Source organism: Neoarius graeffei, chromosome 17, assembly GCF_027579695.1.
Source record: "Neoarius graeffei isolate fNeoGra1 chromosome 17, fNeoGra1.pri, whole genome shotgun sequence".
In the NCBI taxonomy this organism is placed as follows: Eukaryota; Metazoa; Chordata; class Actinopteri; order Siluriformes; family Ariidae; genus Neoarius; species Neoarius graeffei.
The window spans coordinates 24,457,071-24,483,349 of record NC_083585.1 but is presented as its reverse complement, the minus strand read 5'-3'; the positions used below and the strand labels follow the sequence as shown (position 1 = coordinate 24,483,349).

The 26,279-nt window shown below is 42.8% G+C and overlaps 1 protein-coding gene across 2 annotated transcripts in view; it reads left to right on the top strand.

Annotated features, from left to right (window-relative positions):
* Window positions 1-2,083: 2,083 nt before the first annotated feature.
* The window catches only part of kmt2a (lysine (K)-specific methyltransferase 2A), a 94,099-nt gene continuing 69,903 nt past the window's right edge, over window positions 2,084-26,279 (top strand). For both annotated transcript variants that reach the window (XM_060943863.1, XM_060943862.1), the window contains exon 1: window positions 2,084-2,368. In XM_060943863.1, coding sequence (XP_060799846.1) covers window positions 2,123-2,368 — 246 coding nt within the window. In that variant the 5' untranslated portion in view covers window positions 2,084-2,122. The remainder of the gene's footprint in view (window positions 2,369-26,279) is intronic.

Genomic DNA, 26,279 nt, shown 5'->3' with positions numbered 1-26,279 from the left:
CACAGATTTGTTCTCTATCTTTAAGGAAAACAAGTTTAATAAATGGACACATTTTGGTTATGATAATTGTATTGAAAAGAATTGCCATGTTATCCTTTTTCCCCACAGAAGTATATACAGTAATTTGCATAAACTGGCTGTTTTCAGTGTTTTGTTTTAATGTTTGTGTAATCCTAATTATACCACACATAGCTTAAGTATCGTTACACTTTTTAAATGTTAAATTTTAGCTTTTTTTGCAAGTCAGAATGAAATTACAATTAAGTCATTGCATCTTTTCTCCCTTGCTGCGTTTGCATTGCTCGTTTAACCTTTTCTTTTTTCTCGTTACAAATTAAGTAGTGTTTTGTTTTGTTTTTCCACCTCATGGTACATCATTGTAATTTTCTGTTACGTTCTAATGACACTGTAGTGATTTGTAAACTATCATCTCTGTGTATACTACAGGAATCCATTATGGTTACAGCATTACTTCTGAGTCAGACTGCACATTTTCAGTTACTGTGGTTCATCATGTTCTGAACACAGAATGACCTCAGTGTGAAACTGAGAAACTGTAGATGTCCCCAATGGTTTGACCTTGTCCTCTAAAGAGATCTTTAAAACTGACGCCAAGTACTGTTCACTTTTCTTTTAATAGATGGAGCTCTTGAGAAAACTGGTTTGGAGTAGATTTGAATGTCGTCTGTGATTATTATTAGGTTTGTTTGTTTTTTATTTTATTTTTTATGCCAGCATAGAAAGTGTGCTTAAAATTCCTTATGTTCATCTGTTTTGCAGAACCTCACAAATTATTTGATCCCCAAAAATTGTGTTAAATAAACCAAAAACAATACACTACCGTTCAAAAGTTTGGGGTCACTTTGAAATGTCCTTATTTTTGAAAGAAAAGCACTGTTCTTTTCAATGAAGATCACTTTAAACTAATCAGAAATCCACTCTATACATTGCTAATGTGGTAAATGACTATTCTAGCTGCAAATGTGTGGTTTTTGGTGCAATATCTCCATAGGTGTATAGAGGCCCATTTCCAGCAACTCTCACTCCAGTGTTCTAATGGTACAATGTGTTTGCTCATTGCCTCAGAAGGCTAATGGATGATTAGAAAACCCTTGTACAATCATGTTAGCACAGCTGAAAACAGTTGAGCTCTTTAGAGAAGCTATAAAACTGACCTTCCTTTGAGCAGATTGAGTTTCTGGAGCATCACATTTGTGGGGTCGATTAAATGCTCAAAATGGCCAGAAAAATGTCTTGACTAGATTTTCTATTCATTTTACAACTTATGGTGGGAAATAAAAGTGTGACTTTTCATGGAAAACACAACATTGTCTGGGTGACCCTAAACTTTTGAACGGTAGTGTATAATAATCACTTGTATTATTATAATAATAATAATGTTTAGCTTTTTAAACAGTTTGGCTGCATTATGGTTATGAAAACTTTTTTCTTTTTGACAGGAATATTCTGAAGTCTGATAACATGATTTCCTTGGGATGAAACCTTATTGCACACAGTGGTTTTTTTCTCCTTTTTGTTTTTCTCACGTTGCTAATATTTTCAGTGAAATCGTAACAGGAACTTGGTGTATTATTAACATGCTATTATTAGTTCGTAATTGGGTTTTAAGTGTTTACTAACCATTTCCAAAACATTTCACTCTGCTGACTGTATCAGTGCTGTCTGTTGCCATGGCAATGTGATGAAGCGTAAGCACTTCTCCGGACTCTAATGCGCATGTGTTAAAGTCGGATTTTAAGTATTTATTTATTTATTTATTTATTTGGAAATTAGATTTTCCAAAAAAAAAAACTATCCAACTTTTTTTTTTTTAATGAAGTATTAAAAAGTGCAAAAAAACCCCGCCTTTATTTTTATGAATAGTCTGTATTAATGTACATTCTTGATTTATTGGATGCGTGTTTTATCAGGACAGAACCTGCGTAAGACATCACTGAGCGTTTTTCTCGTCTGAAGTCGGGGTCCATGTTTACCGGCACCCCGGAACCTGCATACTCAAGTCTCGCCGCTTGACGAAAGTGGCAGTTGGTTGAAATCGCTGGTTTGGGGCCACGCCCACACCGAGCTCCCTGATCCGAGGGCAGGCAGGCAGAGTGTTAAAATGGCGCACAGCTGTCGGTGGCGGTTCCCTGCTCGGCCCGGAGGGAGCAGCAACTCGGGCACTGGGAGAAAAGCGGGCCGGATCCGGGTCACAGCTTCGCTCCGAAATAGCGCCGGGAATCATCCGACCGCGAGCGGGCTCGGGCCCGGGTTCGACGCGGCGCTGCAAGTGTACACCGCGATCGGCACCAACCTGCGTAAATTTCGGGATGTTTTGGGCGAGTCGAGCGGCTCCAGCAGCGCAGAGGTAAGCGGCACCTTCCATCGGCTGGACCAGTCGTTCACGATCCGGATTTCCTTTCTTTCTGGAGCGGGATCTTTCTCGAATAAGTTGAATTTGAGTGAGTGAGTGAGTGAGTGGTGTTCCCCTGCTGCCCCTCAGCCTCCGGAACAGTTATTTTGCTGCGCAGCAGCGGCACATGCCTCCCATCCATGTGCTGTTTTCCTCTAACCGACCTAGCTAGCGCGCTAATCGCGCATCTTACTCACAGATTGACAGCGTCAAATAGTAAACAAAATAAACCCGTGGCTCACGTTCCCCGTTAGCTTCTTTAATGCATTTAATGGCGGTTTGTGCACCTATTAATGCCCACCGAGGGGAATTGGCCCGTCGCGTCCCGCACATCCTCCTTAATGTTTTGACAGAATAGACTTTAAGATATCGCGATAGTTATGTGTTAGCTCAACGCCTGACCTCGTTCCTCACTATCTAACCACACTTTTATCCCAAGCCACGTTCTGAATCCTTAGTCTTGAGCAGCTTTAAAGTGCCGAGCAGACTTTATATAGTGTGCAAGTCTCAATGTGAGCTGCATGACAGAGTGAATGAGTAGCAAGAGGGCAGGAAAACAACAAGAGTTCTAACAGCGCTTTTAAAAGAAAACATGGATGCCAAATCCAGTTTATATATATATATATTTATATATCCTTTTTTTTTTCTCTCGGCTAAGAAATATTTTCCCTCCTCCATACTGTACAAGTAGCTAAGTAGTTAGCTTACTACAGCTCTCAGCTTCATGAACTCAAAGTGGCTGAGCTTTGCGTTTAAAATAAAAACTAACTTATCCAGGTAACATTTATAATATTAAACGATATATTTATTTATTTTCTTCTCGTGAGGTAAAAAAAAAAAACCCACACCGCACTTGTACTCGTCCCTGACAGCTAGTCGTCATCTATTGAAACCTGGCTTTTATTTATTTATTTATTTAATTTTTTTTTTTAAATTAAAAATTTTATTCCGATTTATTTCCTTTCAGTATTGAACTGAAGCTTTCTCCTGAGGATTTCTGAGCAAAACATTTAGCAAAGTAAAGAGACTAGCTCGTTATTGAAGGCTCATCCGGGCCCTGATGCTAACTAGCTACACAGCTGCCATTATTTTGCTACTGGGCTCTCAGTTAGCAGGTTGCACTTAGCAGCAAGTCCAAACACGACTGTTCGGTTGGACTTGTTTATTCATCCGACGTTTATTTAAACACTCTTGTACTGTTTAACAAGATTTGTTTGATTTACTTCACATCACATCTATTTCTGGAAAAAAAAAAAAAAGGTTGCCTGTTTATGCTAACGTTAGCCTGTTAGCTCAGGCTGATGATGCGCAGGAAAATGGGAGGTGGACATTTTTTTTTTTTTTCCCTCGTAGCACATATTGCGTAGTAAGAATATAAATTCGGAGTGATGTGAAATTGTTAATTATATTAGCAGGGATGTCGGAAGTGGCGCTGTGGCGTCTTATAAGGCGCTTAAGATGCGCTATTGAGGTAAACGCAGTTATTTTGCAGAGTGAGCGGACTCCAATAACAGCGTGCCTTTGCTCGGAGCGCGTGCGTGTTGGGGGTGTGTACTGTTACGAAGCGGCTCCCATCTTCCTCCTCAGCGCGCGCGCGCTCTACATCACTCTCACACCGGAAGCGTGCAGCAGCTTCCTCAGCAGAGCCGGTGTTGCCAGATGCACGATAATTGTCGTATTTGTACGATAATTTTGCCCTCTGTACGATATACAATCAATAATGGGGAAAAAAATCTGAAATGTACGATAATTTCAAAGTTTTCAGTTGGTTGTCCAAACACGCATCCCTTTCTCTCTCTCTCTCTCTCTCTCTCTCTCTCTGACCCCCAAGAATCATTTCGCAGGCTTTCCACTCAGGCGCCATCAAAAGACATGCACAGAACGCACCCACGTAGCCATAGAAATGTATGCATAGTTACCACACACAACTTTTGAGCCTAGCAGCTGAGGTGGGGTTTACATTAGACCGCATCAGCGGATCATCAGATTAACGTTTTTAAAACGATTAGTGTGCACACAGCAACACCAATGGAGCACTTGCATGTGACGTCACAGCCGATCCAGATTGTAACAGACGCCATCGTGTCGGTCAAACGCCATATTCCACCTTCTGCTTTTACTTCTACCTTTTCTTCTGGAAAACCCTACTATATACAATTCTACTACAACGGCTGTGGCTACAAGCTCTCCCTACCTGTGCACGTTTTTTATGTGTATTTTTGCGTGTTGTTTGTCTGTACCGGACTTCAATATCCACTACAACCGTATGGACTTACCGGACATTGGTTTCCAGCAGAAAATGACGGTTTGTAGCGATTTCCATCGCATGCACAACATTCCGGATGAGAAAAAAAAAATAATAATAACATTCCGGGCGAGACCAGTGGGGTCTCCGTGGATTGTTATTGGAAGCAAAGCGAAGGAGGCGGCGCCGGGAGCAGAAGCAAAAGCGAGGCTACAGGCAGAGCCGGCCTGTTGACTAAGCTCAGAAAACAGCTACTCAAACCTCCACTGCCAAGCCTCTACCTCTGCAACGCCAGATCCAAGACGGACGATTTGGAATTACCTTATTCTATTCTATAATCGGCTGGTCAGTGCTATACTCAATACTTAAGTGACTTACCCATCCAGTGAGGATTATTTTCTTGTTTACAAGATGCCACATCTGAGTCGCTGACAAATCCTGAATTTCTGTAGAGATAACTGTCCAGAGATTTATAAGCACGCAGTGCTTCACCACTGAACAGCGAGAGAAAGTTGATGAGGTAATCTTACCCGTCAGGGTATTCCGCTGGCAGTTCAAAATCCGGTCGTGAAAACTCCGTCCGGAAAGCCATAAGGGTCACAAATCTGTAGATTGTTTTAGACATATATCTAGTTATCTGTTCATTAGAAAAATGAGCCGTGTAGTCCGTCGGTTGAAATTGATCCATTCTGTACACGAGTGCAGCAGTATTCAGCGGTGTTTTTGACCGACAAGATGGGGGTTGTGTACTTTCCGGTCACGTGACTGCAAGATCTCTATAGACGATTCGCGTGCACACAGCAACACCAATACACGGATACGCTTGGCTCCGCAGGCATCCTGCGCTCCAAATCACTCCGCCCTGAACAGCGAGTGCCCTCTGGAGGGTGCGCACTCTGGCCCTGCGCAGCTCACAGAGCGCGCGAGTATAGCGCACGAGCAGTGATTCGGGACTGAGCCGCTGTGTGTGTGATCCCAGCGCATATCACTTACCACTTGCAAGTGGAAGGATGGCAAGCCTAAAGACAATCATAACTACACAATGGGCAGTATTTGCATCAGTATTTGCAGTATTTTCATACTTTTATACTCTTTAATGAAAGGTGATACAAGGCGGAAGTCCGCGCCGTTTTTCAGCAGTCGCGTCACATGACTAACGCCAGCGAATCAGGAAGGTGGATGTCACAGTGACGTTGTCCAATGACGATGCCAGCTAGAGCTCAGCACAGCATATCCGCGTATTCTCAATGTTTACACAGCACCGGACCAGACATGATCTGGATTGAATACGTGGACCCTGGCGGATTCCCGTTTCCCGGCGTTTCCAGGCGGTTTAATGTAAACGGACAGTGCATCCGCGAAGAAAACGAGACCGATACGGTCTAATGTAAACTTGGCCTGAGAGAAACTGTCGACAAATGCTGTGTTCACACTTATACCGGTACGAAAGTGGTATAACTGTATCGATACAAAGCATAGACCCCTTTCACATGACGTCACCGAGCCGCGAGATTTTGTTAGGCGCCATATTGGAAGACCAAGTACATACACTCACAATATAAAACAAAGTACGAGCAAGAGTAAAGTGACACGATGGATGATAATTCTGGTTATGTGAGTACATTACCAGCTGCAGAAAGGGCACGGTATGTGGAGAAACTGGCTGTGATTGATGGGTTTGACCCATATGATAAGACTCGTGGCAAGGGAGAATGGAAACATAAGGAGGACCGGACACCAATTCTGCCATCTGTTTGCTACCCAGACATTATAAACTATTTGTTGTTTACACCCAGTGCCTACACTCAGTGTTCGAACTATCCCGATATTTTCGGGGGGTCCCTTTTTTTCCCTTGGGGGTGTGTGTGCTTGCGCTTGTCTCGGAGCGCGGATCTCCAAACACATGAGAAGCCTATCTTACGCACATATCACGCGGACTCCACACCTCCACACACGCATCGCGTCTGAAGTCATAACTCATCAGGGGAAATCGTGTCTGCATTGGCATGTTCAAAAAACAACCTCGCGTCAACAATGATACCACACGCAAGAACAAAAAAAAAAACAGTCAGGCTACTCAACAACCAACCTGGCAGCAGCGAGCAAGCCCCAAACCATCCTTTATTATTATTATTATTATTATTATTAATAAATTGTAGAAGTCTGGGAGGCTTGCTCCTCATACAGTTATCAACTTGGGGCCACTTTAGCATGTTTTAAATCTGAATTTCTTGCGTTTGCTTACCTCAAAGTGTCCGCAGATCATGCACAGACTTATCTATTATATCCACTGTTCTTTGCCAAGTCTCACACAGGTTTCTTTAAAGTCTACTGTTGGGCCAATAAATCATAAATAAAACAGCTCAGATTTGTTTAAGTCGTTTGCCACTCCACTTTATTCTCGTGGGTTCACATACCGCTGCTGTTATTATCCCCTTATCACGAGTTTGTTGGTCTTCCAAAATGGCGCAGGGTCTGTTTACTTCCGGTTTCGGGTGACGTCAGTGAAAGGGGTCTATACCGGTACAGTTTAGTGCATCTGTCCACACTAGCGAGAAATGTTTGCGGTTTTCTTTGAAATGCGCGTACGTGAAATGTTTCCGTGGTTACCAAGTAACTTCCTTCCGAGAATATATGGCATCCGTTATTTCGAGATCTTGAGAAAACAAAACAGTTATTCCGTGATCTCGAGAAAATGAAGCAATTATTTCATGATCTCAGCTGGATCACTGTATCTCCGTCGGTAGAGACGAAGCCGGGCCAGTCTTCTGCGGAGGTGCCGCGGACTAATTTTGAAATTATCCCTTATTAAAAGACTTAATGCAATCTCTCCCTGTGTCAACCCCTGATCAAAATATTGCCTTATTAGGTGATCGATTATTCCAGACATTCTAATGACCAAAGTTGTGTCTATACAGAATGAGAAATAGCCCCAAAATCAGCATATCACAAGTCTCTTGGCGCACCTGAATGAACCATTTCTCAGCTGTTTACTCGATCATGAAATAATTTTGTTTTCTCGAGATCTCGAATTAATTATGTCGTTATCTCGGGATAACAAGGTGAATTAAAAAAAAAAAAAAAAAAGGATTATATGAAGGGCCTCTCTCGGCTTCCGTACGGATGAAACAACGTGTGTGCGCTTTATGTTAATGTACAGTCTGTATTTCTGGTGGTCATTTATTCAGTCGAATCGTATAAAACGCGCAAGGCAGTTGAGAGAGAGAAAGAAAGAAAGAAATGAATCTCCGTTCTTCACTATTTTATTCAGCAAAGACATCGATTGAGGTGTGTGACTTTGCGCATGCGCATTATATTTGTATCGATACAGAACCGCTTCATCTGTCCACACTACAGCGAAGTGCTACAGTACCGATACCGTACCGGTGCGAAACCCATACATTTGTGGGTTTCGTACCGATACAGTTATACCGCTACAGTACCGGTATAGTTGCTAATGTGGACAGGTGTTGCGGTACAAAAGTAGTTTCGTATCAGTACAAAATCCCTAGTGTGGACAGGGTAAAAGAGACGTAAAAAGAAAAGTGCCTAAATGAGTTCAGAAAACGAAGGGGAGGATGAAGGCAGCATCCGAAGAGCAATGGAAAATTAAGCACAGGCCACAGACTTACCGGACAGAGTGGGAGGAATACAGCTAAAATAACTATATTGTATGCGTTTTGTTTGTGTACAATAATTTCTCACAAAAAAACGATAATTTTGAGGTTTTGGTACAATACTTGCATATTTCCTATCTGGCAACACTGACCAGAGCTCACCCTTCTGCTTCTCTCACCCTTCCTTTATTTTCAGATTGTTTGATCTGTTTTCCTCCTGCACGAGTTTGCTAAAGCACTGAGCAGACAAGCAAGAAATGAAACCCCTGGGTGCATGCGGTTACAGGAAAATAACACTGGGGAACACACAATTTTTGTTGAGTTAGGTCTGACAGCTGTTTTTAACTCATTTTTGGGTACAGAATCCAAAACTCATCTCAGTTTTTCTCCATCACGTCAAGTTTTTGAACTATAGAATCCCCGTTTTCTTAAAAAAATATGAAAAATACTGTACTTAACAGATATGTGCTTGTTTTATAAAAATTTACAAATATTGACAGGCGGCACGGTGGTGTAGTGGTTAGCGCTGTCCGGCGAGGGCCTTTCTGTGTGGAGTTTGCATGTTCTCCCCGTGTCCGCGTGGGTTTCCTCCGGGTGCTCCGGTTTCCCCCACAGTCCAAAGACATGCAGGTTAGGTTAACTGGTGACTCTAAATTGACCGTAGGTGTGAATGTGAGTGTGAATGGTTGTCTGTGTCTATGTGTCAGCCCTGTGATGACCTGGCGACTTGTCCAGGGTGTACCCCGCCTTTCGCCCGTAGTCAGCTGGGATAGGCTCCAGCTCGCCTGCGACCCTGTAGAACAGGGTAAAGCGGCTAGAGATGATATGAGATGTTTTTACGAAGGATATGGCTACTGTGATTATAATTGTGTGCAAGAAGAAGAAGAAACCTTTATTCGTCACATGCACACTTCAAGCACAGTGAAATTCATCCTGTGCATTTAACCCATCTGAAGCAGTGAACACATGCACACACACTCAGAGCAGTGGGCAGCCACACCAGAGCACCCAGGGAGCAGTCAGGGGTTCGGTACCTTACTCAAGGGCACCTCAGCCCAAGGTTAACCTAACCTGCATGTCTTTGGACTGTGGGGGAAACCGGAGCACCCGGAGGAAACCCACGCAGACACGGGGAGAACATGCAAACTCCGCACAGAAAGGCCCTCGCCGGCCGCTAGGTTCAAACCCAGAACCTTCTTGCTGTGAGGCGACCGTGTTAACCACTACACCACCGTGCCGCCTGTGCAAGTAGTTAAGGTAAAAATTTGATGCTCCAACAATAGTCAGCCATCCTATGTACATCCCATCTACCCTGATAACGTTCTTCCATAACCTTCAAATAGTCTTACTACAGTGGAATTTTGCTTATCTGGAGGGTAAGCTGTGGAGAAAAAACTTGACGTGCTAGAAAAAAACTGACTGCAATTTTGGAATCAGCATGCCAATTTTAGTTTTAATCAGCATAAAAATCTAACTCAACAGAATTTTTTTCAAATTGTTCCCCAGTGTAATCAATGCATGGTGAACTTAAAGTGCATGTCACAGGTCAATTCAGGAGCAAGATCAGTGTCATTCTCCTATTTTATGGGTTGTTTTACAATCAGGGTACGCAAGCTAAAAATCACATTTAGCACTTATTATCTTCAATATCAAAAGGCTTGACTAAATAAACTTGGTTGTTTATTGTAGCCCTGTGATAGCTCTATTTACCATGCAAAAAAAAAAAATTTGGTGATAACGTTATTTTTGGTGAATGTATGGCAATATATGTCATATTTAGCAAAATTACTCGTGTCATTTAGAAAAAGTGCTTTTTTGACCACAGGTAGCTCCAAAAGGGATGCACTTACATCATTCTTTATACCATAAAACACATATTTGGTTCCATATCATTGGAAACATAGTTAAGTTTTAATGTTGAATGCCAGTAAGTTTTCAGACTATTTTGATCAAATTAGTATGGAATTGTGTCAAAAAAATGTCCTCTCCGAGACAGCTAATTTTTCAATATAAAATAACATATCTAAAATTATGATTTTCATCCTAAAATGTGGTCAAGATATTGGGACATAAATATTAGAGACAACTAACACAAAGCTTACAGCCTTATATTTAAAAGCACTATGGAAGTAGTGAATTCTGAATTGTCAAAAAAAAAAAGTCCTCTCCGAGAATCACTTCATTTGTTTCTCCCATCTTATAGCAGATTACACACAACTACCATACACACGTGTCAAAAAATTACCTGAAATCTGTTCTTTAACTTGTCCTTCACTTAAAAACTGGTACAAGAACCAGTTTGAATCAATTTGAATTTTGGACCCCTGTGACACAAACTTTGTACCCTGATTGTAAAACAGCCCTTATATTAAACTTTGCTCAAATGTCTGTCACATTTTGCATTTTGCGCAATTTTTTTTTTTTTTACCTTGCGCAATATCAGAAAATTTCAGTTGAAATCAAGCCATCTGAGTTGAATTGGTCCGCCTCTGAAAAAACTTGGCGTTTGGATTTCCTGGCAAACACTGATTTTTCGTGACGTCGCGTGCGGGACGCCTCCCTCTGAATCCTACGTCAGCGCTGGTTTGTTTATGAGAAAACGACCTGGTGGTTTTCTGCAAATTTCTTCAACGTTATCGCGTAATTATTAAAATGGTTAACAGATGTATCGTAGGAGGGTGTAGCAACACCAATCTTGATGGGATTAGTACTCATCGTTTCCCAAAAGACCGGACAATGAGAGAGAAATGGGAGCGCTTGGTCTACACAGGCTGTGCACTGAAACCGTGCAAAGCTCGCGCAGCCTGCTGGCGCTTCCGCAGGTGACGTCACGAATCTGGGTCCAGACTCCCTTGGGATTTTTCCAGACGCTTTTTGTTGTTTATTTTTTTCTGCTGTAGACAGATGGCCTTGTGCAAAATTGCCCTTCTGGATGAGTGTGTAAAGGGACATACTTTCATATAAAAAAAAATGAATTTGGTCCAGGATATGCACTTTAAAGCAGAGTTACTTTTCTAAGGCCCCCGTTACACTTATTCAGAATTAGCAGGAATCGAGCAGAACCAGACAGAATGAAGAAATTTTTTTTTTTTTTCAAAATTTGTGCCACGTTCAGGTGGGAATTTCAAACTGACCAACATTCTTAAAGCTTTGTAAGACTGCCATTTGAATACTTGGAATGCGCTTCGAACCCACCTTGAATGATTTTTGCACATTCCGCGTGTATTAGCTTTCAAATGTAGTTGGAACACAGTAGGAATATCTAGAATGCAGTAAGGATGCACTTCGGATGCCGTACAAGTGCGGTTCGATTGCTGCCCGAATACCACCAATTCTGGTCAGAAGGTGCCTCGAAGGTTGTACGAATTCACCTCAAATGTAGTCAGAACGCTCCTGGAATAGCCGCCGAATGTATTTCGAACGTCTAAGAAGTCAAAGAGAATGCAGCTCAAATACTTAATGTACTTCTTCGAATATCCCGGAATATACGAAGAATTTTCATTCCGACGCCATTCAGGACATTCTGGCAGGATTTTAAGTGGCTTGCCATTTCGATTTTTCCCTCCAACGCGATCAGAATGTTTCGAATGCTGTTGGAATGCCGTAAGAATATTTAGAATGCAGTGAGAATACGCTTCGAATGCCGTTCGATATTTCTCCTCTTCGAACGCACCTCGAATGTTTTGAGCGTGAGCACAACATTTGGGCCGGCCACAAGAACGGGTCCGAATGTTTGGAATGCAGTCAGAATTTTTAGAATGCACTTCGAATATCCTGGAAAATACGAAGAATTTTCATTCCGACAGCATTCCGCCTCTAGTGCGACTACCCTATAACCCATACTGCTCTTTTCCACCAGGACGGTGCAGAGCCAGGTCTGCCTTGGCGCCTTTTGAGAACCAAAGTTTACTTGGTGGAATCCATCCATTATCTGTAGCCGCTTTATCCTGTTCTACAGGGTCGCAGGCAAGCTGGAGCCTATCCCAGCTGACTACGGGCGAAGGGCGGGGTACACCCTGGACAAGTCGCCAGGTCATCACAGGGCTGACACATAGACACAGACAACCATTCACACTCACATTCACACCTACGGTCAATTTAGAGTCACCAGTTAACCTAACCTGCATGTCTTTGGACTGTGGGGGAAACCGGAGCACCCGGAGGAAACCCACGCGGACACGGGGAGAACATGCAAACTCCACACAGAAAGGCCCTCGCCGGCCCCGGGGCTCGAACCCAGACCTTCTTGCTGTGAGGTAACCGTGCTAACCACTACACCACCTTGCCGCCTACTTAATGGAGGTTGGGGTTACGGGGTAACGTTTGTTCCAAGTAATCCTGGTAGACAGAACACATCTGCTTTGCTTGCTTTTTATAAATTTACTTTCATGGTCATTTCATCTTGCATTTGAAGGTTGTGCAGAGCGATTTCTGATTTTGCTCATGTTATCCAAACAGTGGCGAATTTCTTGCCATAGCCCAGTGTCTGTCTTAGGGGGGGTTTAAATGTAAAAACATGATTTTTTTTTTTTTTTCCAAATGTTAATATTATTATCCATGTATGATGTTATTTATTCTGGTCATAATTGTGTTTTGTTATATTTGAATAATATTAGCTGGCGCTGAGTGGTATATCAGGTATATTCCATGATACTGAAGGAGTTGAAGATGAGTTCGATATCATGCTAGCTGAATGGGATATATTTTGATATTCCATGAAAACAAGCCTAATAATAATAATGCACGTTCCTTTCAGGTGTTCAGCTCATGTTTCTCTTTCAAAATTTTCTCAAAATCTTTCATATTTAACAAAGCAAACCTGGCAACCATGTTTGTTTAGAAATTGTCAGTCGCTCGCTAGCGCAGAAGTTTTGCGTCTCTGACGTGTGACGTCATGTCTTGACAACCATGTAATATTGTAAACCATATTCAGCGCTCATTCTCCATTGGCTAGAGTGCTGTAATACATGTAGGATAAGCGATAGCATGCAATATTGTTAGCATCTCATCTCATTATCTCTAGCCGCTTTATCCTGTTCTACAGGGTCGCAGGCAAGCTGGAGCCTATCCCAGCTGACTACGGGCGAAAGGCGGGGTACACCCTGGACAAGTCGCCAGGTCATCACAGGGCTGACACATAGACACAGACAACCATTCACACTCACATTCACACCTACGGTCAATTTAGAGTCACCAGTTAACCTAACCTGCATGTCTTTGGACTGTGGGGGAAACCGGAGCACCCGGAGGAAACCCACGCGGACACGGGGAGAACATGCAAACTCCACACAGAAAGGCCCTCGCCGGCCACGGGGCTCGAACCCGGACCTTCTTGCTGTGAGGCGACAGCGCTAACCACTACACCACCGTATTGTTAGTATATCAAATCAAAGCAATGAAACCTGCTAGAACGCAATAGAATACATGTTTTTATTCCATTGAAAATGCGTCCTGTATGTATAATATCATATTTTTGCTATGGCATGAGCAGCGTTGAATAGGATTTTCAAAAAGGGAATCTGCTGTTTCATTTGATCGTTGTTTGCTCTGAGTATTTGGGTATCTTTGGGAGATTTGTGGCTATCGGTGTTATGATGGTCTTGGAGTGTTGAATGGTGAAGATTTGTACTTCCCAGAACAAATGATCCATTCCGGTATTTCTGCACCTGTTCTGGAAGTGAAGCTACCCCGACCCGACTGCCCGTGACTCATGCACAGATCGACAAGTGCAGCAGTAAGACTTCTTGGTGTTTGGGTCTTGGATGGCCCAGTCAGACTCTTTCTGCTAGCTGTCCTGGAAGGTTCCTAAAATTGCATGTAAATTATACCGTTTGACCATAATACATAATTTCACTTTTTGAAAATATCAATCATGGTGGTATCGTCAGCACAGCGGACTCTTTTAACTTAGTCATTTAATTTGCTTTGGTGCAGTTGCCATTTAACACTTAATAAACGTTTATATTATATATTGCATACTAAGAAAATGTAAAAAAAAAAAAGTACAACTAACTTTGTTGTTTTTGTTTGTCAGGAGAGCTTGAGTGCTTTTTGGATGCTGATGATAACGTGAATCCAAATCTCTCGAGAAACATCATGCAGAAATTGTCAAAAAAGGTGGCATCGTCAGCATAGCAGAAGACGGAGCAGATGATTTCCTGCCAAATCAGACTGACGGTGACGTGCGAAATCGGTTCATAGGTTGAAAATAATAAGGCTCTATGATTAAGTACCTGCCTCGGCGAAAAAAAAAAAAATCAATGCGTGGGATGACAATAATAAGGCGACGCGATCGGGGATTCATCCAGTAATGGCGGCGAATCAAAACAAGACCATGATTTGATATGAAGACAACTTTTGCTCCATTTCTGTTCAGTTTATTCATTATTTGAAACAGGGACACAACCCGACTGATCGGATCTTTTTTCCCGGTCCGTGCTTGTTTTTATTCGATCGTGGACCGAGTGTCCAGCGCTAAAATCGTTCACTGCCGTAGCCCCTTCCATAGCCACTCGCGTCAGTGGATCCAACTTTGGGATCAGCAATTTTCAGTCGAAATGCGTGGAACTGGTTCTAGATTAGGCACCGACTCTGTCGGTGGAAAAGGGCTAAGAGCATGAAGGTTTATTCCTCTTGTACCACAGCAGTTGGCTAATGTTTTTACTATACTATTTTTATTTATTAATGAGCTACATGTCGTGGGTTGTTTTTTTTTTTTTTTTAAACATTGGCAGCTAGTCGAATCCTCACCAGCCTCTCTCTGATGGAAAAAACGCATCTTGTTCTATTCCAGAGAAACCAAAAGTCTTCTATCCTGAAGACTCTCGCTCGTCAGAAAACTGATGCAACTTTGACTGTTACAAAGCGCTGACACAGGAGACTCCCTTACATAAAACGTCTCCTTCGGAATGATTCAGATTAACTCGATTTTATTTGTATAGCGCTTTTTTTTTTTTAACAGTTGACATCGTCACACAACTGCTTTACAGAAATGCATCAATTCCAGATAGAAAACATGCAGATAATATAATTATTGACCACAAACCCTTAGAAATAGTTGTTACTATAGAAACGATAACGTATTAGAATGAATCCACTAACATAAGCCTTTGCTTTGTGGGTAGCACTACTGTCTATTGTAGAAAATATTAATCAACGCCTTCTGACCAGTCAGATTGAAGAATTCAACAGTGCTGTGGTACAAGTATGAATGAATGAATTAAAAAATTTTTTTCCGATGTTAAAGAAGCTGCTCAAATGTCTAACGTCAACACGGTCGATTTTCAAACCGTTCAGAATTAGATCGGTTTATAACATGATGTTGATGTTTCTCAGTATGCTGCCAGACAGAACAGGTGTGTTTGTGCGCCATGCTAAGTGTAATTGCAGTGCAGTTGTAATGAGTCTTATGCTGTGTTCACACTTATACCGGTATGAAAGTGGTATAACTGTATCGATACAAAGTATACCGGTACAGTTTAGTGCATCTGTCCACACTAGCGAGAAATGTTTGCGGTTTTCTTTCACGGAAGTTGAAATGCGCGTGCGCGAAATGTTTCCGTGGTTACCGAGTAACTTTCTTCCGAAAATATGGCGGATGAAACAGCGTGTGTGTGCTTTTTGTTGTCCGTGTACAGTCTGTATTTCTGGTGGTCATTTATTCAGTCGAATCGTATAAAACGCGCGAGGCAGTTGCAGTTGAGAAAGAAACAAAGAAAACGAATCTCCCTTTCTCCCCCCTCACTTTCTCCCTCTACCCCTCCCTTTTCCCCTCTTCCTCCTTTCTTCCTCCCTCTTTTCCCCTCCCTCCTTTCTTTGCTCCATGTAGCTCCACAGTCGTTTTGAGCCATTTTGACGTTTTATTTACAGCTGGAAAGCACGTGCGTATTGCCGGAAGAAGTAGGAATGGTTCATTGTGCATGCGCATTATATTTGTATCGATACAGAGCCGCTTCATCTGTCCACACTACAGCGAAGCGCTACAGTACCGATACTGTACCGGTACGAAACCCATACATTTGTGGGTTTCGTACCGATACAGTTATACCGCAACAGTACCGGTATAGTTGCTAGTGTGGACAGGTGTTGCGGTACGAAAGTAGTTTCGTATCGGTACAAAATCCGTAGTGTGGACAGGGTATTAGTCGTTTACCAACGTATCTGTTGGTATTCTTGACGTTTTTTTGTTTCCAGTTTCATTCTTTACATTGCTCATATTAAAGTTGTGCTAGCTGGTTGCATTGTTCGTCTGTCGTTACGATTAGTTGGCATATGCTCAATGTCCATATTACCCAGTTGCCAAGCAACAACGTTTTTCAACCAAGTGAATAGCAAACCTGACATGTTTGAAAAAAGTCGCACTTGCACGCACTACAGTTCTCCTGAAATTATTATTATTAAACAGAAATACTGAACAAATCCTTGTTCTAAACAGAAAAAAAATCTTCATTTTGCACTTAAACAACTCTCTGGAGATTCTTCAGTTTTTCTGCCACTTTGTCAATTTGAACCGAGGATCTCCGAGCATCTGCTCGAGTCAGACCCTGAAACTCCATACGAGTTGAATAAGAATAGGAGATCCCAGTGGAACTCGCAGCTTATGGAAGTTGTGTCCACAGTGTTGTAGTTTCATTCAGAGGGGGATGTTGCGCCCGGACAGGATTGTTCAGGATCATCACGGCCTGCTGAGCGCACACAGCGGCTTGAGGCCAGCATAAACAGACGGACACAGAGTCCCAGATTCACATTCTGTTTCTTGCGTCTGCCGAGTTTTAATAGGAAAACACGTGAACGCTTCTTAAACAGAAGACTGACGGTACCTCCCAACCCAACCATAATGTGATTTTTGTTCTTCTTGGATGGCTGTTTCTGCTTAAAATTATGCAAAAGTCACCAATTTCTGATCTGGGTTATCTGCCAGATAGAAAAGAGAACTTGATGTGTCGTTTCTTGGTCTTTAAAGCTTTTTAGTCATCCAGATGAGTTAAAATGCCGTGACTAACTCCACAAGTATGTAAGGTTGTCACCTACTCGGCTACAAGGCAGTATTTTCTTGTGAGCACAAAAACAAAACCCGCTTTCAAATTTGTCTTTTGGGGAGTCATTAAGGAAATTTTTATTTTTTAAATAAATGTAAATGGAAAGAGTCCACGTTTGGCTTCCGTCTGAGGATCCAGACGAAGTATTGCTTCCCAAAGTAGAATGTAGATCACTATCGAGGCCTTGTACAAAAGTCGACTTGAATAGATACAACAAATGAACGCTTTGCTCCACTGGTTTCAAACGAACGACGTAGCTTTATGCAGAGGGGGAAAGGGAAAAGGTCCAGCAGGTGTTTGGCCTATTTATGTGGAGAGGGTCTGTCTCCCCCAGACAGCGTGTGGATCATAGCAGGAAGCTTTGTGTCTGCTTTCATTCCAGCCTTTAAGAAGCGCAGGCGGCTGAAAGAGCACAGGCGTGGATATCAAAGGGTGAAGAGCAAGCCCTCCTCCTTCCCTAGGGACAGCACTGGGACACATGCACTCCTCCCCATCTTTTTTTTTTTTTTTGTAGGCAGGCAGTCGGAGGAGTTTAACTCCACCGTTTGTAGAGCGGGTGGGGGTCAGCCGGTTGATTGTCTAGAGCGCTTGTCTTTATTTTTTATGTCCCATGTTACACCTAGCATGTGGTACGGCTTTGTTGTTGTGTATTTTTGTTAGCTGCGCCTCTCTCTTAAAGCCGCGCTGTTTCAGTAGTGTGGGTGTTAGGTGCTGGAACATGCTGCCTGTGCAGACTTTATGCTATGTGGTAAATGGGCAGTGAGAAGCAGAATGCATGCATTTTCAGTTGCATAATGCAAAGGGAAATTTCTCCAGGTGCTTTTGAAGTCGTATGAAAGTGTAAGATGATGGCAAATTAAAGTTGTCAGGAATTCCCCTTCTTTGGGGGTGGTGGAAGTTTTCTTCTGCGAGTAACTCGACCCTTTTACCCTTCCTCCATTTACAGTTTTATCTTCCTAGTAATAATTTGTCTCGTTATAAACTATTTTATTAGTGCTTGTGCTTCCTGATTATGCGTATCGACAGGGATGTATAAATTATTTTTTTTTTTTAAAAAGTGCTTTTCTTTAAGGTGTATATTAAGAGAATCTGATCCAAATGCATTTGCTGAAACTCCGAATCTTTTTGAAAATAGTTGCCGTTTATTTGTAGGTTTTATTATATTCTGTCAGCTCTCCAGGCGTTTAAAGTTAAGTCAGTTCGGCTGTTTGCTGTCGGCTCGTGCGGTGATTATAGGGGTTTTTATACGTTTAGTATCATTGCTCACACACGGTAGTATAATTATGCCCTATTTCCAGGAGTATAGCTTCCGTGCGCTTCCCAGTTTATGCCTTGTTCTTGAGTTAACTGCCATGTTGAACTTTCCTGGGTTTGTGACCATCTGCTCACGATGGGATACGTCACGACCCTGCGTAAACAAATAGCCTGCTTGTTAACCTTTTGTTAACTAAAGCTGACAGATGGCCCAAAAGTTACATGTATGAATGAAGAGCGTCTTGCTCAGTTTAAGCATAATGAGTAGAATAAAGAGCAGAACGGTCCGGTTTCTTTAAAAATGCTTTCGGATTTTAATTCTTTAAAAGTTTAAATTGAGAATGGGGACCGATTTTTAGTATAATCTCAATTCTAGTGTGAACGGTGTTGCGTGAATTTATTTTTTTTTTGGTGCAGTCTGGTGATTTTCTAGAGCTGCAATTGGGCCTTAAAAAGAAAGGAAAGAAAGCGTTCATTTTAAGTGTGAAATTATTATTTTATTAAGCATTTAACGCACATTTTATTTATTAACTTAATAAAATGTTATAACAAAGTTTAAATTTAATTTCTTATTCATTAACCAGAACTTTTACAAATCGCCGTGATTATCAGTAAACTCTTCTACAAATAACTGCAATAAAAGCAGAAACCTTAAAGTGCATATTCTGGACCAGTTTTTTTTGTTTGTTTGTTTTATATGAAAGTATATCCCTTTACACACTCATCCAGACGGGTAATTTTGCACAAGGCCATCTGTCTACAGCAGAAAAAAATAAAAACACGTCTGGAAAAATCCCAAGGGCGTCTGGAGCCAGAATTGTGACGTCACCTGCGGAAGCGCCAGCAGGCTGCACGAGCTTTGCACGGTTTCAGTGCACAGCCTGTGTAGACCAAGCGCTCCCATTTCTCTCTCATTGTCCGGTCTTTTGAAAACGATGAGTACTAATCCCATCATGATTGGTGTTGCTACACCCTCCTACGATACATCTGTTAACCGTTTTAATAATTACGCGATAACGTTGAAGAAATTTGCAGAAAACCACCAGGTCGTTTTCTCATAAACAAACCAGCGCTGACGTAGGATTCAGAGGGAGGCGTCCCGCACGCGACGTCACGAAAATCAATCAGTGCGTTTACGTGCACATCCAAATCGAGCTAAGGGTCCCAGCAGGGGTGCCAGAGAAATCCAATCCTACATGCACACAAGGAAATCGAGCTATTGTGTGAGGTACATTGTGCACCCGAGCCACAGGTGGCGCTACACGCCCCATCGTGTTGGTACACGTCCAGTTGTCGTCATGAAGAAGAGCTATTCAAGAGTATAAACAAAGTTATCAGTTCCGTGTTCACAAGAAGAACAACGACGAGGACAGCAACATCAAGATATATTCAACTCCTTAAGCTAAATAAGCATGAACTCTATCTCCTCATTGCTCCGGAAGTGCACGTTTCTACTACTGTTGTCATGCCGACCGAGGCTGTTGTGTTTCCCGCTTGTGGTCTCGTCACTTCCGGAAGGGGCAGTGCTGAAGTAAGTAGCTCGACTACGTAGCTCGATAGGGTTTACATGCACTAAGTAGCTCGGCTACAATCGCATAATCTAGGTCGTGTAGCTCGATTACGAGAAATCCAGTTCGGTTCGATTTCAGCCGAGCTAAGGTGTTTCCATGGCATTTAGAACTTCGATTTCAGTCGAGCAACGGCAGAAATTCGATTTTCTCTATGTGCATGTAAACGCACTGAATGTTTACCGGGAAATCCAAATGGCAAGTTTTTTCAGAGGCGGACCAGTTCGCCTCAAATGGCTTGATTTCAACTGAATTTTTTTGGTATTGCGCAAGGTAAAAAAAAATTGCAGAGAATGCAGAATGTTACAGATATTTGATCAAAGTTTAATATAAAATAGGAGAATTACATTGATCTTGCTCCTGAATTTACCCGTGATATGCACTTGAAATTCTAGTGCGCTTAAGACAAAAAATACAAATTGCTGCAATCGAGTCCTTTTACACAGAAACCATCTTTATACGACAAAGATAACGAATGCGATTCAGCCGACTCTGAAGATTAATATTATGAAATGTATACAACTGAAAATAATAGATACCTTTAACAAGTTTTGATTTTACAAAATGTACCTAATGTAAACGTTACATCACAGAAAACATTGTGATGTAACGTTTACATTAGGTACATTTTGTAAAATCAAAACTTGTTAAAGGTATCTATTATTCATTTTGATTTTGAGTGCAATAAACAGGAGTTAAAAATAAGTGAAATTAAGTTACAAGTGAAAGGAAATTTTCCTGTAGTTACTTGAAATGTAAATACTGTAAACAATACAAAAAATTCAATAATAATGGTAGTTTATGAAAGTACTATTTAAGGTAATGTAAATCTTGGCAAAAGAGAAACCGAAAGAGTGAAAGTGATGATCATGCCGTTACCATGGGAACAGTCTCTTTTATGAATGTGGAAGTGGGCTCTCAGCGCGGTGGGACTGAGGAAGGGGACGTTTTATGTTTCATCTAATTTAGGTAATTTTAGAAACGATATATTATTTGGCGGGCAGCACGGTGGTGTAGTGGTTAGCACTGTCGCCTCACAGCAAGAAGGTCCGGGTTCGAGCCCCGTGGCCGGCGAGGGCCTTTTTGTGCAGAGTTTGCATGTCCTCCCCGTGTCCGCGTGGGTTTCCTCCGGGTGCTCCGGTTTCCCCCACAGTCCAAAGACATGCAGGTTAGGTTAACTGGTGACTCTAAATTGAGCGTAGGTGTGAATGTGAGTGTGAATGGTTGTCTGTGTCTATGTGTCAGCCCTGTGATGACCTGGCGACTTGTCCAGGGTGTACCCCGCCTTTCGCCCGTAGTCAGCTGGGATAGGCTCCAGCTTGCCTGCAACCCTGTAGAACAGGATAAAGCAGCTAGAGATAATGAGATGAGATATTATTTGGCAGTGGGCACATAGGAAAGTGTAAAGTTTGTCAGTATGTTTATCATGCTTGCGTGATAAACTCGCAAATGTATTTATCTAAATCCATGGCTTACACATTCTAAACCTGCCAAGCTTCGCCGGCGAAGCTCTCAAAACTCGTAGTATTTTCAAGCCTCGTTTCGAAGTCTGACCAATAAGAGCGCTACGTTTTTGGCGGTAGATTTTGATTTTCTCGATTTAACTTTCATATATGGAAAGCACACGCGCCAGGCACGCCCCAGGAAACCGCTGACCATCGACAGAAATGTCCACAGAAATGCACAATTACTTGACAAAACAACAAAATTAGTATAGTTAGTATAGTTAATATCGTTAGTATAAAGTTTATAGGCCGTGTTTGGGGATTTATGGCCGTGTTTTTTGAGAATTGGCTGCACATGCTCGCTAGCTAAGCCCATGTCAATGCGTCTTTCTCTTTCCTGGTGAACAAAGAAATGTCTCTGCGCATGTGCAGCAGAAAACTTTCTCGTTGAATATTTGCATCAGCTCCGACGTGTGACGCCATGTTGTCTTGACAACCACGCAATATCGTAAACCATATTCAACGCTCATTCTCCATTGGGTAGAGTGCCATAATACACATAGGACAAGCGATATGCTAACAATATTGCATGCTATCAAATCAAATGAATGAAACCCGCTAGAAGGGAATAGAACACGTTTTTATTCCATTGAAAAAGTGGCCTGTATGTATCTCATCTCATTATCTCTAGCCGCTTTATCCTTCTACAAGGCCGCAGGCAAGCTGGAGCCTATCCCAGCTGACTACGGGTGAAAGGCGGGGTACACCCTGGACAAGTCGCCAGGTCATCACAGGGCTGACACATAGACACAGACAACCATTCACACTCACATTCACACCTACGCTCAATTTAGAGTCACCAGTTAACCTAACCTGCATGTCTTTGGACTGTGGGGGAAACCGGAGCACCCGGAGGAAACCCACGCAGACACGGGGAGAACATGCAAACTCCACACAGAAAGGCCCTCGCCGGCCCCGGGGCTCGAACCCGGACCTTCTTGCTGTGAGGCAACAGCGCTAACCACTACACCACCGTGCCGGCCTGTATGTATAATAATATAAAATAGTTGGCAGTGATTTTTCATTATCGTTTCTTGGACTGCGCGAAGCACACTGTGGCATTTGATGGAAGTTTGTTTGGAAATGGCAGTGCGAGTTTTAGAGGAGATAATCCGGTCACTTCGAAAACACGGAAATTCTTTGCGATCTGTTACACGGTTTGCCTCATGACATATAACTTTGAGTGGGAAGCCTTGCTGCCTCATTCACACAGCTGAAAGCCAAGCACACGTCACATCATGCACTCTAATGAACAGTTTAGATGTTGAAAAGAGATTTCCATGGTGGTATATCGATTAAATTACGCTGCAAGAGTAATGGTACATCAACAAACGCAAACAAAAGCCAGACACTGCGAACCGGGACCAGGATCCCCTGGGAAATGACGGTGGTAAGAAATGAAAATTATGCAGCAAATGGAAACAAACACACAGCCAGTGTGACCGCTGTTGAGTGAGTAACCGAATTTCCTCTTTTTTTTTTTTTTTTTTTAAAGTTATTTATTCCACAAAACAGAGAATATGGCTCAAACTCCTTTCAAAGGTTCAGCTGAAGTTCAACTGAGCTTGGCGCAAAGCACTTTTTTTCCTTCTTCCATGTTTGGTCCCTTTTTTTTTTTTGGGCCCTTTTCCACTACCCTTTTTCAGCTCGCTTCAGCTCACTTCAGCCCGACACGGCTCGCGTTTCGACTATCTAAGAACAGCACGACTCGTCTCGCTTCAGCCCTGCTTAGCACCCAAAACTCACACGGTTTTGGAGTGGGGCTGAAGCGAGCCAAACCGAGCCGAGTGGGGCTAGGGGCGTGAGCAGACACTCCCCTGTGCACTGATTGGTGAGGAGGAGTGTCCTCACACGCCCACACACACCCCGCGAGCGCGCTGGGATCTGTAAACACCGTAAACCCGGAAGAATTACGAGAATTCTGAAGCCTTATGCGCCTCGCCTCATCTATACGCTCTTGCCAGTATCTGTTGGCGTTGTCGGTGACAACAAGCCACAGCACCAAGACCAGCAACACTAACGACTCCATGTCCTCCATGTTTATTGTTTACTATTCTGGTCGTGAGACTACCGCTTAAAAGGTCACTGATGTCACTGTTTGCGCCGCCTAACGACATCACGTGACGTCCCCCCACTTTCGCTAACTCCACCCAATGTGTCCACCCACTTCCAGCCAGCACGGTTCAGCGCGGTTGTAGTCGAAATGCAACTCCAACAGCCCCACTCAGCTCGACTCAGCACGGCACGGCTCGGCACGGCTCAGCCACGTTGGTAGTGGAAAAGCGGCATAAGAGGGTTATTTTTATGTTCTTTTTTTAACTGTCTTAGGAGTTTTTAAATGACTTGTCTGTTCACAGTTGGACTCGGCGTTCACACCGTCCTGCAAACACCCATCCCTCTGTAATCACTTCCTCAGGTACCTTTAGTTAAACTGCGTAATAAGGTAAATAATTAGGTCGGATCATGCTCGGTTGATTTCCATGCACTTGCACTACGTTCACACTGCAGGCTGAAGTGACTCAAATCCGATTTTTTTCGCCCATATGTGACCTGTATCCGATCTTTTATTGACAATATGAACGACACAGATCCGATTTTTTTTTTTTCAAATCCGACCCAGGCCGTTTGGATATGTGGTCCTAATTCCGATTCCTATCCGATCTTTTCATATGCGACTTCAGTCTGAACCGCCAGGTCGCATTCATCCGACTTACACGTCATCAACAAGCCACAAACGTCACTATTCTGCGCTGAAGTAGGCGGTGGGTCTCTCAAAAAAAGTTACAACAACATGGCTTTGATGTTCCTTTGAACGGAGGTTGCAGTCACTACCCCGCAGAACGCCTGAGCCAAAACCCTTGCCCTCTTCCTTCTCAACCTCCTCCTTAACATCAGGCTATTGTGCATGTTCTGGCTCCGTCGCAACAACAACTGCATCATCGCCAGGTACTCCATGCTGGCTACTGTCATACACAGGAAACTTTAGGTTACTTCCATAAACACTGGCCATGCTCACTGCGTGTGACGTCGTCGTATCCTGCAATGCGCATGCGGAACGCTTTTAGGTCGCTTTTCGTTCATACTGAGGATCACATACAAGTCGCATATATTTGTTAATGTGAACGACCTCACAAAAAAATCGGATTTCACAAAAAAATCGGAATTGAGCATTAAGCCTTGCAGTGTGAACGTAGTGTTAGTGAGGAATTATTCCTGAAGTTGCACACATCAGTATTCAGATTTCAGACATGGCTCCAGACGTATGATACTCATATTTTCATAGACCGAGTCGAAAGTGGAACTTTTTGGAAAACGGGTCCCGTTAGATCTGGCCTAAAGGTAAAACAGCATTCCGCAATAAGAATATCATGCCGTGGTGTGATGGTGTGGGGATGCTTTGCTTAACCAGGGCCTGGATGACTTGATTGGCCATGAATTCTGTCCTGTATTAGAAAATCCTGAAGGAAAATATCTGTAGATCAGCCTGCAATGTCAAACCCAAGCACAGTTGGATTATGCAGCAAGACAACGATCTGTAGCAAGTCCGCCTCTGATTGGCTCAAAAGAAACAAGAAAAGACAACTTTATCCATCACACGCACAGACGTGAGCACAGTGAGATTCCTCTTCTGCATTTAACCCACCTGAAGCAGTGAAAACACACATTCACACCTACGGTCAATTTAGAGTCACCAGTTAACCTAACCTGCATGTCTTTGGACTGTGGGGGAAACCGGAGCACCCGGAGGAAACCCACGCGGACACGGGGACAACATGCAAACTCCACACAGAAAGGCCCTCGCCGGCTACTGGGCTTGAACCCAGACCTTCTTGCTGTGAGGCGACAGCGCTAACCACTACATCACCACGCCGCCCACTTCAAACATCAGAATGGGAAATTGTGATCTCAAAGTGTGACTTGTTTTCACTGTAGCATGGGTGTTGGTCTGAGCCGGATGGACTGGTTTGAGTGTTTCGGAAACTGCTGATCTCCTGGGGGTTTCACACACGACGTTCTCTCGAGTTTATACAGAATAGTGTGAAAAACAAAAAATGTTGAGCAGGGGGCGTCGTGGCTCAGGTGGATAAGGCGCCATACCATAAATCTGGGGACCCGGGTTCGATTCTGACCCGAGGTCATTTCCCGATCCCTCCCTGTCTCTCTCTCTCCTGCTCATTTCCTGTCTCTACACTGTCCTATCCAATAAAGGTGAAAAAAGCCCCAAAAAAAAATTATAAAAAAACAAAAAACGTTGAGCAAGCAAAAGTCAGTTCTGTGGATGGAAACAAACACCTTGTTGATAAGAGAGGTCGGAGGAAAATTTCCAGATTGGTTCGAGCTGCCAGGAAGGATATAGCAACTCTTTACAACCGTGGTGAGCAGAAAAGCGCATTGGGTTCCGAAAGTAGCATTGTACAAAAACGCACGTTTGTTGTCATTGGTTTGGTTTATTTGTGGATTTTTATTTAACTTTTGTGAAATAGCCTACTCTGTGTGTATCTCTTATTTTCAGTATTTGCAAGTTATGCAATAAAAATCCCCCTGTACTCAAGTGTTGCAAGGATTTTTTCTCGATGCATGCTGGTAGGTGGGTTGGCGCACCAGGAAAGATGAAGGAAATGATGGCAAAATCATTGTT